At 45.5% G+C, this 18045-nt stretch overlaps 1 protein-coding gene across 1 annotated transcript in view; it reads left to right on the top strand.

Moving 5' to 3' along the window:
• LOC8026853 overlaps positions 1-18045 on the top strand; it is a 65817-nt gene that overhangs the window by 27542 nt on the left and 20230 nt on the right. The window contains exons 7-13 of the mRNA XM_029980455.4: positions 2336-2387; positions 3072-3201; positions 5564-5654; positions 5727-5777; positions 6228-6423; positions 11847-12055; positions 16320-16523. Of these exons, the coding sequence (XP_029836315.1) occupies positions 2336-2387; positions 3072-3201; positions 5564-5654; positions 5727-5777; positions 6228-6423; positions 11847-12055; positions 16320-16523 (933 nt within the window). The remainder of the gene's footprint in view (positions 1-2335; positions 2388-3071; positions 3202-5563; positions 5655-5726; positions 5778-6227; positions 6424-11846; positions 12056-16319; positions 16524-18045) is intronic.

An 18045-nucleotide genomic window follows, 5' to 3' on the forward strand; every position in this document is an offset into this window, starting at 1 on the left:
GCTGCAGTTGTCCAACAGAAGCAGCACGTTGCGCTTCTTTTTGTCCATCGCCTTGTCGAAGTCGGTGAGCCACTTTGTGAAGATGTCTCGCGTCATCCAGGCCTTCTTGTTATCACGGTACGCTACCGGCATGGACAGCACCTTAGCGAAGCCCCGTGGCTTCTTCGCCTTTCCTATGATCAGCAGATCGCGCTTGTCCGAGCCGTCCATGTTCGAACAAACGAGCACCGTAATGCGGTTCTTGCTATTCTTGCCTCCCACACACTTGTCAGTCTTGGCCGCCAGTGTTTTCGCTGGTAGCAGCTGAAAAAACAATCCGGTTTCATCGGCGTTATAGATATCCTTGTCGGTGTACGTTGCAAGGATGCGGTCCAGGTTCTTTTCCATCCACTTCTGGAGTGACGGATCGTCAACAGACGCGGCCTCACCGACAATGTTCTTGCACGTTATGTCGTGCCTGTCTTTGAACCGCTGCAGCCATCCAGTTCCTGGCTGGAAGTCGTCGTAGTGGAGAACGAAGCCCAAATCCCTTGCTTTTTGTAGCATGAGTGGTCCACTCAGCGGGATGTTCTTCGCGCGGGCATCCACGAACCACTTGTAAAGCGCCGCTTCTATGTCGGGGTAGGTGGCACCTCGGATTCATTTTCGGTCACCGCCACCAACGTCGCCATCCAGAACGGCGTCGATCTTGCCGGCCTTCTTGATAATCGTCGACAAAGTAGACTGCGCGATATCATACTTTCGCGCAATATCGGTCTTCTTGACGTTCCTACGGACGTCATCCAAAATGGCGCGCTTCAGCTTCAGGGACAGCACTTTCCTTTTTCCGGCCGACGTCCCGGGGCTCGCGGAACTCGACATGATCGACAAAGCGGTGATTCAGAAGAATCAAGGGGCAGTCAGAGTCTTTTCCGTGGAATTCTAACACTAGTGTAAGTCCGTTGTCCAAAAGTTGTCGGGGGGAAGTCAGGATGGCAGAAGCAGCGAAGCGGTCAGTACGATATGAAAAGCAGAGAACGAAGAAGAATGATAACTGTGATAACGACGAGCGCCTCGGCGCCCCCTTGCCCGTGTCGCGGTGTGTTCGAAACTCCAAGCGATGCGACTCTGGAGCTGGCATTGCACGACGCCTGCACCTTGCGCGAGAGTTACGAGTGTCACTCTCGAGTACACGAACGACGCTACTGTGCGTTAGCTACCCCAGCCGACTCCGAGTTAAACGGGCGGCTCCAGCGACTGTACCCGTCACGTGACAGCAAAGGGAGAGAGAGAGAGACAACGACGATTGGCCGCATGAAAGTGCTGTCGTCGGAAATTTTTTTTTTTTTTCTTTCTTGTTTGTTTTGAAAAGTTTCAAGGCCACGGCGGCGCATGAGGTGGTGCGGTGAAGCAATCTTATAGGAGCTACGCGATAGAGAGAGCAGACGACGCTGCGGAGGCTGCTGTTAGCCGAATTTTGACTAGTTTTTTACTCAAAATTTGCAAAAAAAAAAGGTCGTAAATTATTGTGATTGCTAGGTATTTTATCTGCTCGGCACGAAATTTGTCTTCGTATTACCCCCTGAGGCTGTTTTATTTACTTCGTTATAACTGAACCCAAATTGCATTAAAAATGCAGAAATGGGAATGGGAAATCCATATCCCTTCGTTATAACCGCTATTTCGCTATAAACGGGTTCGTTATAACCGGGCTAGACTGTATATCGAGAGCCTGCGTAGTATGATGCCTGCTATCTTCGAAATTATTTTTGTTCCTTGAGACTGTGGAAAAGCCAGCTCTCTTCCCTGTTACATTGCCTTCCTTACCAAGGTTTTGATTCACTGCAGGGTGGAGAATAAAAATTAAGATGATTTAAATTGCGATCTACATCAAACTAGTTTTACTATGATGATTTGAAACAAACTTTTCCCATAAAAATAATTCGGAAAATATTTTTTATTTAACATTTGTCTATCATTGGATGCATCCTATGTGCATTTGTTTTGTCTCTAAAAAAAAGGATCATCAAGTAAGAAAGGTGTATGTGACTCTGAAAACGAGCGAAACGCGTTGCTTTTCTGAGCATATTGGATAATTGAGCTTTGTTTCTACCTTTAGAAAAAATCTAGCTGTTTTTGTTCTAGAGAAACGTTAATTAAATGTGTTCTAAATTTGCAGTAATTCTTCTTCGTTATCAGTGATCGGACGGTTTGGTCAGCCAAATCTTCCACGTCACAAATTTTTAGCTACACTGATTTAAATCTAATAAATCAGATTTAAATTATATTTAAAAAAGTTGTTTTTTTTTGCTTTTATTTACTGTTGCTGACATATGAACTTTCTGTTTTCGCTTAGGTCGGGAAGCTCTAGTGACCTGGAAGATGAAAAGACAGAAGTGGAAGAAGAGGTAATACACGCTATAATGGGTCCCTCGGTTGCGTGAGCTGTACCTGTTCGGGCGTTCGCACACTTTTTGTAGTTCTTTCTTTTCTACCGTTTTGGGGGTGCCAAGACAATGTTCTCACAGGCTGTTGAAAAACCGTGAAAATTTTATTTTAACAGCCTTGCAAACTCTTCAGTCAAGACAGTGATTGGAGAGGGAAATACTTTTACGAAAACTGCAAAGTGTTAAAGTCAACAACTGTAAAACATTATTGGTGATATTAAAAAGAAGCTGCTACTCTAAACACCACTTCAGAAGGATGCTCCTCCTTGTCATGGCATGCAGTAATGCGTCTTTTCTCTTACAAGGATGAAATTGTATAAATTCTAGCTACATGAAAAAGTCTGCATGTCATGAAAACCCTCAGTTTTTTTCTTTTATCAATTTGGGGGCAGTCTACAAGGGGAATTCCACCCTTGTTCATTTCAATCTGGTTGAGCATCGTACCAGCTTGCAGTCGTGTATCACCACTGCCTGATGCACGGCCCCCAGACTAGCAGTGGTAATGCAATGGCTAAATTTCTCATCTACAGCGAAGATGGCAGATGCCCACTGGGTCTAATTTCCCACTGTCTAAACAAACACAAAATGCAATGATGACTTTTTTTCTTTTTTTTTCTTTTTTTTTTTTTCTCCTTTGTTTTTGAGGACTTGGATCTCAACAGTGCCTTTGTGGTGATGTCCCTTGCCCGGAAGGCTGCAAAGGCTAGTGGAGCAGTTCCCAAGAAATCTGTGAAAGTGCGAGAGGATGCTGTAGCGCAGAGCAGGAAACTGGCCGGTAGGTTTGACCTTGTGCTGTAAAATACGGAGCTGTCATGCCTGGTGCTCTATTACTAATAATGTTCTGGTGCCATGGCAGGAGGGCGCACAGGTTGGGGTATCTGTCGGTGACAGAGATTGGATTCCAGAGTAACTATTGTACTGTTTTAATGAGACTGCGTGAATCTAACCGACCCGACGTACGACACACAGTCTGACACCTTTATAACTAATTTAGCTGGACCGGCAGAAATATTTATTGTACGAGCTGCTTCGGTGATAGGCTTGAGTGGAAAATATCAAACGTGAGAAATTGAGTCATCGTGCACGACATGGCGCCGTTTCTGTGTGGTGCCGTCAGTTCCGCTTTGATGTTGGCATCACAGGAGGGAAGTTAGAGCTCGGTCGAGAACATGCTTGTCGTACTGCAGTCCCTAGATCTAGACCCGGGTGGAAGTGGGTGGATACGTTCATGCACTCTTTGACCAGTACCACTTGGAAAGAGTCGACAAAGTGACACGCTTGAGAAGCAGTTGCTCAAACGGGAAAGTGGTTGTGGCAGCCTGCAAAGAGTCTTGTCTCGTTAGAAAAAACTTTTTTTTTTTATGAGTGTGGGTGTTTCAAGACTGCCGAGTTGCATGCAAAATAAATTGCACAAGCATTTCTTCCCACATCTATTAGCCAGCATAGTGTGATTGGTTGTTACATTTACCCGGGTCGTATTTTTGTTTCGCAGTTTGTTGGAAAATCTAACGAGATTCTGTTGTGTGCCATTCTTTACAAATGCAAGAAGTTTGGCTATGCGATGTGCAACAGCAGTACTATAGTTTGAGTCACCTCAAGTCCAGATGCAGCCGACGCTACGAGCTGATAGGACCAATCGGACGATGTCAAAAGCGCACCATCATTTGTTTCCTCATGTTTTTGTATGTGGTCTATCATCGCGCCAATCATAAAATGGAAAGGCCCAGTGACTTGCACTTTTGACGCTGCTTGATTGGTCCCATTACCTTGTGGTGTCGGCTGCGTCTGGACTTAAAACTTAAACTGAAACGAAGTATAGCATGGAAATTGCGGTGACAGGGAAAACTTGTAGAACTCTGTCTTTTTTTTTTTCTCTCGAGCCGCTGTGTGGTTTTTACTGAAACTGACCTGATATGCTCAAAATGCACGATATGCTTTGTCAGCATTTCATCCATAGATGACAGAAATGATTCCAGCTATTCACACTGTCCGTTGCCTCAGTTGCTATTGGAACAGGTTCCCTCGGCTCTTCATTCCTGCATGTGTTTCCTGTCTTGCTTGTACTATGCTGGACCAGAGTCGCATTCCTGCATGTGTTTCCTGTCTTGCTTGTACTATGCTGGACCAGAGTCGAGCGACCGAGCATTAGCAAACAAAGCCATTGTTACTGTACCGAATAATGTTGAAACGAAGCACAAATGATACGAAGGTTATAAAAGGATGAGTGCACACGGATGCACATGCAGGAGCAAACTTGCCAATTGGCAGCTGCAGAATTTGGAGGCCAGCTAATTTCAGAGGGTGGCACCGAGAAACATCTCCTAGACTTGTCTGAAGTGTTGCTCTAAACGAATCTGTGATTGAGACATATGCATCTCGGAATAAACAAAAGAACATGATCCTGGAAAGAAGCAGAGAATCGAGGAGATGCCGATTTTTGTTACGGCTTGTCTTTATGAAGAAAAAATGCTTTGCGCAGCATCATGCATATCTTCATGCAGCTGTTACTCTGCACACGAAGCGGGCATGCTGCGAGACAAAGTTTGTTGGTTGTTCGCCGCTCATTAGACAAACTCAAATGGCCGGTCTCAGCTTATTGAGAGTTTGAGTTCAAAATGGTCACAGAAATAATATACATAGCTTGCACGTGACGTCAATTGTGGCCATGCCAGTATTTTATGCACTGCGAGTGTTCGGCTCGCTGTGTTTGTTTCACACCACAGAAGTGGTAGTTCGAAGAAACCAGTACATAAGTAGAAATAACCGTCAGCACCTAGCAATGGCAACACTTGCAAGCTACATATTCGTCCTGCTACAACTGCCTGAGCAAGGTACATTTCCTTCTGAATCTCAGTACTTCTGATCTCACCTGCTCAGCCTTTTGGCAAAAACCCAAGCATTTCCCATGACATTTTTTTCGGTTAAATTAAACTGCTTGTCATTATTATTTTAGAAATAAAAAATAAAGAATCCTAAGAAACAAAGCTCCTAATATGCCACCAAAACGTCGAAAGTACATTGTACTTTCGATGTTTTGGGGGCGTATTAGGAGCTTTGTTTCTTTGGATTCTTCACAGATGTTGCTTACTAAATACTATATGCCTGTAGTCCTATACATGTGTTGTCTTTTTTTTCAGAGGAGGGATTTGAGCTGTGTCACCTCTCCCGCTACAAGGATGCCATTAGCATGTTTAGCCAGGCCATCAAACTGTGTCCAGACGATCACACGTGCGTCTCACTGCAATGTCCGTTCTGTGCCGCAATAAACTCCGCTGCCAACTTTCTTCTTCTTTTTTTCAGTTCCTATGGCAATCGGTCTTTCTGCTACTGCATCTTGGAGAGATATGACAAGTAAGCTGGGGCTATTTTTCGCTTCCTTCCTTCTCCTTCATTCATTCCCGAGGCCGACTGCAGGCATCAGTAAAAAACAGACTGGACCAATCAATCGAGCACTGAGAATATAGCATTTGACTTCGTTTGCCCTGCCTGCTTTCTAGATTTTTCTAATTTCCATCATTTCAACACTGAAGGGGGTGTTTTTTGTTTTGTTGAATTCTTTCCTGACTGGATTTTTTTTTGCATTGCTCGGCGGATCTGTTATCTTTTTGCCTACAATCGCCAACTTGAAACTTACCATTGGAAGGTGGCCACAGTAGATATACATTACTAAAACATCATCTGGCTTTTTATTGCCTCCCCCTCTCCCTCCCCCTCCAAGAGAAATTTGGATAAAATATGCACCCAGAGGTGTGGGTGGAGAACTTCCTATTGTGGATGACAATGCCACACGTCTGGCTGCAGGGCCCTGTACGATGCCGAGAAGGCTGTGAGCCTGCAGCCCACCCTGGCCAAGGGGTACTTTCGCCGGGGCAAGGCCCAGCTGGGACTCCAGAAGTACCGCGAGGCCGCTGAGTCGTTCAAGACCGTGCTCAGCATCGACCCAGAGTGCCACGAGGCTTTCACCGAGCTACATAACGTGCACATCTATGAACTGATGGTAGGCATGCAAATGGGCATATGCTGCTGTTGATTCCTCTAGACCAATGGTGTGTTGTTAGCACAGAATGCATTATATGACTGGCACCAAACCATTTCTGGTTTTGCGCTCTTAAAACAGAAGAAGAAAATGCGAGTGCCAGCCGACGCAGTGTTCGTTTCTTCACTGAGTGGACACGAGTGCCAGCTGAACGTCTTGCTCGAGTAGATCGGAGTTACTCACTTGGGTCACGTCACATGATCAAACAAACAATGCCAGCGACACGCTCCACTCCTAGCAGGCGCTAAATGAGCAAGCTTCGGGCTTTCAGCATTCCCGCGAGTGGCCACGCTACGTCAAACGTGACATCATGTCTGACGTCACACGTGACCCTCTCCTGCATGCGCTCCTCTCCTCCTTAAGAGCTGCGCTTTAGTACAGCATTACAGAGAGTTGTAAACATCTTTTTTTTTTTTTTTCACTTTGGTGCGTTTAATGAATAGAGCTGTTCATTAGGAAGCCACAGCAGGGCGCGTCTCTTTCATCTTCTCTGTTCTGGTATGGCCTGTTCCCAGAGTTATGGTGCCGAAGTTGTCGTGGCACCAGAAATGGTGGCGCTGCGATTGTGTCTAGCTTGACGCTGCATCACATTTTGTGTTGCAGTTTCTTTATGGAGGGAGGGAGTGGGGGGGGGGGGGGGGGGGTTGTTTTGAGCTCTAATATTTTGGCCCATGATGTCTATGTGGGGAAGACCTGGGAAAAGAATTTTGTTTGTAGATTGGGCACATTTTCGGTACTATTGCTTGGAAGTTTGGCATGGGAGAAGACAGTCGGGTCAAGCTACAAAAATACAGTAGAACCTCGTTGATACGTTCTTGGTTGATACGTTTTCCTGTCCGTTGCGTTCAAAAACGCCGGTCCCGTTTTACTTCCATAGAGATACATGTATTAGTTTCCTGCCTGTTACGTTTGCTTTCCCGGTTGTTACGTCCAAAAGTGCCGGAATCGCGGCGCCTCGGCGCGCCGTGCGCCAAGGTGCCACGCAGCCGAACCACGCAGCGCGGATCGCGCGGCCGCGCGGCACGCGGGCGCCCCCCTTCCCTTTACCTTTACTACTTTCACCCTCTTTCCCGGTCTCCTCACTAGGCTTTGCTGAGCTCTGCGAAACGCTCGTTCTCTCTTGCTCTTTCTTTTCGTCTGTCCTCTCTCTCCGGCGCGAGTTGTTTACGCGCCGCACGCACGCCGGGACGCTGCACTTGCAGTTTCTGTTCCGCTCGACAGCTCGACTGCGTGAACAGTGCCGTTTCTGAGTGCGTGCGCGTTGACGACGGCCATGACATCCCGAAAAAGAAAAGCACTCTCTTTTAAAGAGAAGTTTGACATACTTCGCACGGTGGATCGAAATCCCAGCCGGAAGAGGTCTGAGGTCGCAAGAGAGCTTGGACTCGCGCCGTCAACTTAAACAGTGTCGTCGCGAGACGAAAGGAGATCGAGGCGAAGGCTCCTTTCTACCAACCAGGCTTTAAACAGGCTCGGGGGGCAAAACACGCAAAGTTAGAGGAGGCCCTGTTGGTATGGTTCAAACAAGCCCGGGCATCTTGTGTCAACATCGACGGAGGCATTCTGCGAGAGAAGGCGCAAGAGATTGCTGATCGTTCGGATATCGAGCATAGCGGACATTGTGGCCGACCTCACTACTGCCGACAACGAAGAAAGTGATGAAGAAGACGAACAAAAAACCAACGATTACGCTGCACCCACGTTTGCGGACGCGATCGCTGCGTTGGACACCTTGCGCCGCTACGTAAACGTTCATGACTGCGCGGAGAGAGAGGGGACTGCGGCTTCTGGAGAAACGACTTTTACTGCATACCATTAATTCGAAGCGGCAGGTGGATATTACGCGTTTTTGTGAACGTGTCTGAGTCCAAAAGAGTTCGGTAAGTGCATAAAATAAACCATTGCATAAGAGCTGCTTTCTATCTTATATAGAGTGCCTTTAAGTGCGTTATCGGTTGCTGCGCTTTCCCGGTTGATACGCTTTTTTTCCGCGGTCCCCTGAAAAACGTATCAACGAGGTTCTACTGTACGTAAGGATCATTGAGTGCTCTATTCTTGAATCCGGATTTTTTGTGACCACTCATCTCTATTGTAGTAGGCTGGATCGTTAATTGGTGGGCCTTTGGGGGCACCACAGACAGCCATTGCTTGACACCAGGACACGCAGGTTTTTGGAGGAAATGCATGAAAGTAGGGAAATTGAACCTTGTATGCAGTGCTCGACTGCAAATATTTTAGGATGCTTTGCGACCACTATATCGAATGTTTTGCTGTCAAATTGGTATTCGTCGAGCATTATAACTCCAATTTAAAAATAAAGTTTGATAGAACACCAACAGCTGTTCCGGCTTAGCTTGATCTTGTTGCAAAATAAATGGTATGTTTATCAAATAAATTACATGCTTTAAGTTTTAGTTTGTCACAGAAGCCCTCACTGAAGTTCAAAGCAAACACGTGCACCGAAAGCACTCAGCACAAGCATTTGAAATCGTCTAAATCTGCCAAGTTGCATTTCTTACCCTGGTGGCCACCAAATCAAGGATTGATAGAGGAAATTACTAGTAGGCATGTGCAAATAGTTATTAAACCGAATCAACTACAAACTTCGCTCACGCGTAGTGGCGGCACCATTGCAGCCAGTCATCAGTTTATAGACAAACACGTCGCCATGTTACACTTGCTGAAACTGCAAGTTTCAGCTTGCAGTTTCAACAAGTGTAACATGGCGAAAGTATGCAGTTAACCCTAGGTGTAGTCGTGGACAGGTGAAACAATACCATATGAATAGAGACAAAGCAGTACTGCTGATGATGGTCCTGCCTGGGAGGAGGTGACATCTTGTAGAATGCATGGCAGGCACATGGTAAAGCACCTGTGAAAGGGAACTTGCGGCGCTAAACCATTGCGACTTGAGTCGAGTCCCACTCTCTCGTCTCTGGTTTAAAAGGTTCTAAAGGGAAGAAACCTCGTGCTCTATGCTTTTTGTAAACTCCCAGTTGTGCTAGAGACATCTTTAGATTTGATTTGTTTATATGTCTACTTTGGGCCCTGACCTGATGTGATAAAAAGAAGTAAAATTATACTGCCCCGCCAACGTGCTTCCATTTTTTAATAGAACAAGAGAACAAGTACACTGTCGTTCCCGTTGCTCAATTCACTCGGGAATTAACCAAGCTCCACATGCCTCTAAAAAAACAGTCAGTTAATTTGCAGTTCTTGCTTTCCTGACGATTTTTCTTACAACGCTCTAAACAAATACTTGTCTTTTAATGGTGGTATTTCTTGAAGCCGAGAATTCTGAGCTCGTAGCTTTATCTTTAGCAGTCGCTCCTGCTGATCGAGAGTTTGCGCAGCCGAGATACATCTTTCAACGAATTGCTCGCGCTTGCAGCCTAGTAGCGGAATTGTTGTACATTACATAAACCTGGGAAGCAAAACATAAAACGAAACAAAAGGCAAATGAAAGCAGATAAGTATAAACAATGGGAATATGTTGAAAGAGCAGAGCTACTTTTTGAGCGAAAATGAATCAACGAGATGAGATCACTATGGCGCATGCTATTTCTAGCGCTCGAGACATTGCAACCGAACTCGTAGCCGGTTGCTTGCAGGCCTCATCTCAGCGAGTCGCGGGCCACGTGTTTGAGACCCCTGATTTGTAATATATTGTGTTTTGGTGTCGGTAGTCGTTTCTGGGTGTGGGTCAGGGAATTTAATTAAAATAGTCAGGGAAAACTTGGAAAAGTCGGGGAATTTGAAAAAAAAACAATTTGGTAGATGTTAACGTGCGCCCCCGTTATTCGCTAAAACGTCATTCGCTCTTGTGATATGGACCCGCAACTGCAAGCTGCCGAAGCTTCCCTCACGTGCATGCAAACATGATTGCACGACAGAGGCACCAGCCGTGACGCTTGCAATCCATTTCTTTACATTTGCTTACTTTTGACGAAAACCTGACACGTCAGGAACCAGTAAAGCGGTGGCAAGCGGTTTTTCGGAATCGCTCGGCGACGCCTACAGCACTGTACACTTGTGGGATGTTTCAATGTCTCTGTGGAGACATTGAAAGTGGGCATTCATTACTTGCCGAAGGCAAAGCAAGGCTTGCAGCAGCTTTGCAGAAAGTTTCGAAAAACAAAACGAAAAGCACCCGCTAGTCGTAATGCACCCTTGTGTACAATTTCGCATTGCACTGCAGTAGTTACGTGTTACATCAGTCGGAGAGTGCTTCAATTTCTTCTATAACTAGTCAACCTAATGCTGTGATATTTACTACTAAGCAGCTCATTTTCAAATAAATTTTAATATGTGCAGTTTGGTTCTTATTTATTTATAGTGGGTAAACATATATACGTATCATTTAACTGAAGCATTGCAAAATGTGTCATGTCCTTGGCGTTTCAGTTAACATGTTGAAAGACTCCCAGGTGGTCTAACTTGACCATAATTTGTTTATTGTGGTGAGCAAAGTGCTTTTCATTTGCCCAGCACTTAAAACAAAATTTTTTTTTTCTAAGAATCTGCTTTAAAAGTTACTTTTGCTGCTCCGAAACTCTGTTTTGGCTGCTCCAAAAGCCACGTTTACTGCTCCAAAACACTGTTTCGGCTTCTCCGAAAGGTGCTCCAAAACGGCTTCGGCCAATCGCATCACTGGAGCCTGAATGCAGCGCAAAGTTTCTCCTGTGTACATCAGTGTTGAAAGAAATTAGTTTTTATCCGAAACACAATGACATTGTTTAGGAAAATTATTGTTTTGAAACTAATGTGATACCCAACATTTTTCTTATTAGATACGCAGCAAATGCCTGGAGGGTGCAACTGTGATAACAGTTTCCAAAAAGTAATGTAGTTTATGCTAACATCGCACCGAAAAATAAATTTTTTCTCTTATATGTTGTAGAAAAAAACTTGTTGCCTTGCCCATTAAATTCCGGTTAGGAGAAACAATGAGTGAGCCTTTCTTTTTGACCTGTTACCAAATGATAGTTTTCCTAAAGTGAAGTAAGTTCATGCCAAAAAGTGGAACAGAGAAAAATGTGTTCAAGGTGCTCAAACATCTACCTTTTCTTTAACATCAATAGACTGAAAATAATTTATGAAAAACATAACTGTGCTGTGTAAACAAATGAAACTTTCTCTTGGAATACTCTGGTGTTGGTGGATAGTGTCCCCCCTTAAAAAGCTCGGAGTAATATTGCTAAAATTATGAATTGATTTTTCAGATGCAATTTGGGTGTCTTTAAAATCGTTCTGGTTCCTCCTGTTTGTGCAGATATGGCCATGTTTCTGTGCAAGCGATGGAAAAAGCGTGGCACGACTCCTACTGGATTCTACTTGTCTTCTTTTGGCTCGTAAAGCTCAGAAGGAAGTATATGTACTTGCAGGGCATGGGCTTCACCCAGGAACAAGCAGACTGGGCCCTCACGATGGGCGGCGAGGACATCCAGAGTGCTGTGGATGCCCTGTGTGGTAATGGGAATTACAAGGCGGACACCAAGATGAACCCGGGCAACCTGGACGGCCTTTGCTCGATCTGGGTGGGCAACGTCAGGCCAGAGGTCACGGAAAAAATGCTACGCAACCTTTTCCACAAGTGAGTCCACGCCTCTCAGTTGTTGTTAGGGAAAGACCCTTTTTGTAACGCGCATCATGAGGCCTTTTACGTGTGCTGGTGGGCAGAAGCAGAAGCCTCTGATTACCAAAATATGTGTTGGGGTAGGGGATGTGTAATCTATGCTCTTGGGGGTTGCCAACCTGGACCTCAAGTTTGCAATGTCTCATGTGGCGGGCCGTTCCCGTGTCTGACTGGCTGCTTAGGGTCCATCTCTTTACCATTCTTTCGACCCACTTTCGTTGGATAAAGGCCCGTTAACACACTTGTGTTTCACTCCGACCAACTGAGACAAGACCGGTTTTGAAGCCTCTTGCGACGGCTTACGTAAGCCATCGCAAGAGGTTTAAAAACCGGTCTCGCCTCAGTCGGTCGGAGTCAAACCAAGCTAAAAATGCCCATTGAGACCAATTGGCTTTTCAATTGGTACCAGTTTCCTGAAACCAGTTGTTTTTATTTATTTATTTATTGGAAGGATACCAATTGGTCCTTTTTCCCAACTGGAACACTAACCGTTCGTGTTTTGCACAGAGATTAGAAACTGGTTTATTTGTACACCGTTTGTGTTTTGACAGTTAGAAACTGGTTTATTTTGTACTATTGGTACAACGATAAACTATATCCCATCAGTCTTCTCAGGTTTTCTTCATTTTTTTTTTATACAAGGCCTTATATTTACACATTATTTGCATATCACTACAGAATGCACTTTTACGCTGATCAAAAGACTGGCACTTTCTACCCAACGCTCACACGTGCGGTGAAAAAAGAAACAGAAACGGAGATATCTAGTTGCACAGCTTCTGGGACACGGACGTCGCCCGGACGCACATGTAAACAAACCCAACTACTAAAAACACATAAAAAAAAATAAAAGAATAACGCTTGTCGTGTACTGTTCAAGATGAGCTGTTGTCAGTCTGTTTCGGTCGGCGGCCGATGCCTGGAAATCTAACCCAATGGAGGCGGATGAGCGTCCGGCACTGGTCATGGCCGTAACAAAGGTGGTTGGTCTTGGCCACCAGTTTTTCGCTTTGTAATCGCCTGGTCATTATCCGGACATCCCTCAAAGGCCTGTAGGTTCGCGAAGGCGTTCGGCACACCTGCTGACAGTCAGAGAGCAGTGCAAAGTTCCACGAGAAGTGCCGCTAAGGTTGGCCAGGCGGGCGGGAAGATCGGCGCCATGTTGATTTTGCAGCAGCATCATGACGGGAATCAGCTCCTCGGCTCTTGAAAAGGCACGCAAACGGCTGGGAAATGTATCGAGGGGCCTTACTCGTACATCTATAAGGACTTCCAAGAACTTTTCCGCAATGATTAGGCTCTTTTCCTGCTGAAGGACTCGGCTACAGCTGGCCGCCAGTGGCGGGCAGGGGCCAGCCCTGTTAACCCTATCACGGTCACTGACGTACCTGTACGTGAGTGCGGGTGCGTCCCGCATGGTTGCTGACGTACATGTACGTCCGCAACTGCTCATTCAAAAATTCCCGAATCTGCATGAACGGGCGCGCTCGCGGGGACGTGCTGCCTTCTGGTAGGTTTGTAGGAAACTACGACCACATATCTCCCGTCGTGTTTGTTTTGGAGGGGCTTTTGAAATTACGAAACTGGACGCTCTGTGCACTCGAAAACTTTCAAGATGGCTGCGTGTGCCGGCTGCTCCGGAAGTAGCGGAGATTGGAGCGATGGCTCTTCAAATTCAGAATTTGAACCCTTCTCGCGCTCTGAGTCGGATGACAGCTCGACATCCAACGAACAACTGCGATAATTCCCTTTGGACGCTGCAGGATAACTTTAATTCATAAATAAACTTTAATCAGTGGCATACCAACTGGCTTATGAGTGGGGGCAAAGCAGGGGGGGGGGGGCAAACCAAACCCCCCCCCCCCCCCCCCCCTTGGTGCCCTTAGTATCCCTTGGGCACCGCCGACCAGTGTTTGTCCTGCCCAGTGGCGGCTGTTTCTGGGGGGGGGAGGGGGGGGGGCAAAACATGCCCTGCCCCCCTCCCCCAACTCTGACAACTGGGGGGTTGGGGGGGGGGGGGGGGGTTTGGTTGGTACGCCCATAACTTCAATTCACCTTATGTGCGAGCAAAGTCAAAGCTATAAGTCCGGGAAAAAATTGGCATGTGAGGAGAGAAAAGAAAGTGCTTTCGTGATGCCTATAGAACCACCACATGCGAGCGGAAAATCTCATACCTGTGAATAGTTTATAAACATGGTGTTTATTCCAAGCTTAAGTAGTAGAACCATTTTACTGTGCCTGAAGAAACGTCTGTCATATTGAAACTTAGTGCCATTTCATTCCACAAGGAAGGACAAGTGCATGGCAGTCCTATAACCGCTCGGTAAATATCAACCTAACTCAAATAGCCAATTGGCTGCATCAGTACCATTTGGAAAGTGTATTGCTCCAATTGGGAAATGCACCCAATTGGAGCAGCCAATTGAAAAGTGTGGTTCTAATTGTAAACCAATTGGAAAATGCACCTAATTGAAATAGCCAATTGAAACCTATGGTTCCAATGAGACAACCAGCTGGAAAATATGCCCACTTGGGATAGCCAATTGGAAGTTATAGTTCCAATTGGTTCACCAATTGGAAAATGCACTCAATTATGATAGCCAATTAGAAATGCACTTTCCAGTGTGCCTAGCCAATTGGCTGCCTTAGTACCTATTGGAATCCACTAGATGCAACTGGCACCAACTAAAATTCCAATTGGTTTCAATGGGCATTTTTAACTGGGTACGAAGGTGTGTGAACAAGCCTTAACATATGGGCCTTAACGTCCCCCGTCCCACTTTGAGGTTTTTTTTCTGGAAAGCTTGGTGATAGCTGCACTGTCAATAGTTGCTTCCTTATTTTTTTCATGCGTGTTGTTTAAGCATCTTTTTTTTTCTTTTTTTTTTTTTTTTTAGCGAAATGCAGTGTCAGCATATGCTTCGTTGTCCGGGGTTGGTTGCTTAGTGGGGAGATTAGAATGTTTCATACAAAGTGCATGGTTGGTACATTTCTGTGTTTTTCTTGTTTTAGGCCTGCTTCAGATTGGCCGATTTTTCCACCTTTGATCTCGCAATACTAGCAACACAGGCCTTCTGCCTTCACAAAGAGTAACTGCTAAAACTCGAAGTGCCATGTTTTGTCATCATTATCATTAAAATTTTCATTTTATTGCACTATTTACATACAAAGTTTTGTGTTAATAACAGGTGTTTACATTTTAAATGGTGATGGCAGGACTAACTTATCTCCCTGAAACCATTTAGTTGCAAAATCACTCCATTGGAAACAAGAAGCAAGTTAGCCTCATGTTCAGTTATCATCATTACCCTCCCAAGGGGTTCACATGAGAATATCGCCCACCTGATTGGCTGCTTCCATTTCAAATGTTGGTGAATTGTAGGAGAGTCTCGCTTGTTCCAAGCCGGACATGACCCCAGCAATTCGTGTTGCAGCTTGAGGATCTAGGGAACAACTCGCTGGCAACCCTAAAATTTCTGGGGAAATTGGCCCATCTGAAGTAGGCCTTTCCTGTCAGGCATACGGCAGTGACATGAGTTTGGGAGGCTTTGACTCTTAGGCAGAATCCCGTTTGTTTTTACGAGGACCGCAAACTATGTGAAATGAAAAATACAGTTCGTGGAAATCAAATTGCTAAAAGCGCTACCAGCTTGAAGGCAATGCTGGGACAACTACTACCCCACAAATTTTGCATGGTTATTTCTTCGGCTGCGGAGATTTCTGACTGCTTGCCGTTGCATATTTGGTAAGTTGAGGGTACAGTACAGCCACACACAAAATTTTTTTTTAATTTTTTCATTAGAAAACTATTTCAGAGGTGGTAACAAATGTTCAAGAGTCACAAAGGGAGGTTTTAGGGATTTAAAATCTATACTTTACAAAGAAAATTCAAAAATCGCTTTACAGTTCCTTTGAGGAAAAAATGGGTAATTGTTCACAAATAGAGCAAAGTGTGTTGTGGGGCAGTGCAAAATGTGCTGGGGTGACAGTTGGGTGATTTGCACAGGGATAATATTCGGGTAAATGTACATTATCCAGGTACTTTCCTCGTCCATGGCTAGGTTTTCCTGCTTGTAGTTGACTCCTTGGATGTAAGAGTTTTTAAATGAGGAGCTTGCTTTAAGGGGGAGGGGGGGGCGGCGGCGGTGTAGAGGTCCTTTGGCGTTGAGTAGCGAGCAGTTTGTTATCACTCTGGCCTCAATTGAATGATGGGGTGGTGCAGGTATGGGGACATTCAGAGCATGCGGCTGCTGCGTGACAAGTTCTGTGCCTTCATCAACTATGGCAACAAGCTGTCGCCGAGCAAAGCCATGGAGGCTCTGCAGGGCTACGAGCTGTGCGGTTCCAACCTGCTCATCCGGTTTCCGGACAACCCCGTCACGGACAAGAACGGCCAGTTCACTGTGCTCAAAAAGTCCAGCTTCCGGTGAGCTTCATGTCACGTTAGGTCACTTGTGTGCAGGGTTCAGAGAGTTACTGTGGATAGGTACCTAAGGCTCTGTTACGCAGTGATGGAAATGCTGCACCCTTTGTGCCAAATTGTGCCATGAACAAAGGTTTGCTACATTTTGTGACAAAGTGCCATTTTTGCTAAGAATTGCGTTACACATGCGCTGAGATAAGCTTAAGCAAAGCAAAAAATAAAAGTATTTAATTGCTCGTCGAATTCAGAGAAGTAGGATGAAAGAAAAATTGTACAAATATGTATTTAACAGCATCTCTACTCAACATATAGTTTGTTTCATCTTAGGTCAGAGCACAGACAAAGGCTCGAACACATTCAACCACAAACACACATATTAAAAGCGCAAATCACGGGACATTCGCTGCACTTGATTGGTTTAGCCGGTGAAAGAACACATACAAGGAGATGACGAATGCCATGATGTCGCGCTTTGATGCTGTTTAGTTGGTCTCATTGATTCGTAGCATCAGCTGGGCTTTGAATTAAGGTGAAACGAAGTATTGAGATTGCTCATCAACCGCACTGGCCGGTTGATGAGCTGGCGAGTCGACCACGGATATCGTCTAAATTTCCAGATGATGTCAGCATTTCAAAGTCCCGAGAAAGCATTGTTAATTAGTAGGGTGGCAGCGGTACAGGTCTGAGACTCGTCGCACTACACCCGAGGAATGTGAATTATACAGTAAAACCTCGTTGATACGTGTTTCAGGGGACCGCGGAAAAAAAACAACGTATCATCCGGGAAAACATAACTGATAACGCTGTTGGTGGGGCTACAGATGTGACGGGAAGCAACCCTCACACTGGGATTTACTCCAGAATAACTTTTAGGGTTCGGAGAACCACCATTTATATTTGTTTGTGTTCTCGCACAAAGTCCATACTACCTTGGCAGTGAAAAACGAAAGAAAAAAAAAAAAATCCAGTGCTCTTGAGAACCGCCGTGTGTCGCTCCACAATGCTGCCCCGACATGGACACCGGGCTGTCTTTTGGGCGAAAACTGGATACAGCGCGATGCATTTGGAAAGATATTGTCACAGTTCAGGGTCCAACCGTTGGATAAAAAGAAAAGAGTGCACAATGATGAAATAGATAGAGGTATATTACATAAAGAGGGAAGCAAAAAGAGCACTAATAAACTAATCTACAAATGTACAAAAAATATCAATAGTCTCGCGTATTCGTATACACTCGACAATCTGGTGCTCGGTCTGGGCTGTTGATGGTAAGCCCAGGTCAGTCAGGTCAGTTTGCGTTTTGAAATACCCGGTGGTGGTCTCTTTTCATGTCACTGCCGGGATTCGCTGCCACTGGTTTTGGTCACCATCGAATCTGTCTCTTGTAGGTTCAACCCTTGTGGTTGCTCGGGTCGCTGTCGAGAGTGTGCCAGCGTCGCGTCAATGTTGGTGTCTCCTTTCCTTTTCTTCGGCGGTCGCTGAGGCTTCCCCGGGTCGTCGATAGGTTCCTTTCATTGGCTTTGGG

Source organism: Ixodes scapularis, unplaced genomic scaffold (assembly GCF_016920785.2).
Source record: "Ixodes scapularis isolate PalLabHiFi unplaced genomic scaffold, ASM1692078v2 PGA_scaffold9__187_contigs__length_104089568, whole genome shotgun sequence".
Classification (NCBI taxonomy): Eukaryota; Metazoa; Arthropoda; class Arachnida; order Ixodida; family Ixodidae; genus Ixodes; species Ixodes scapularis.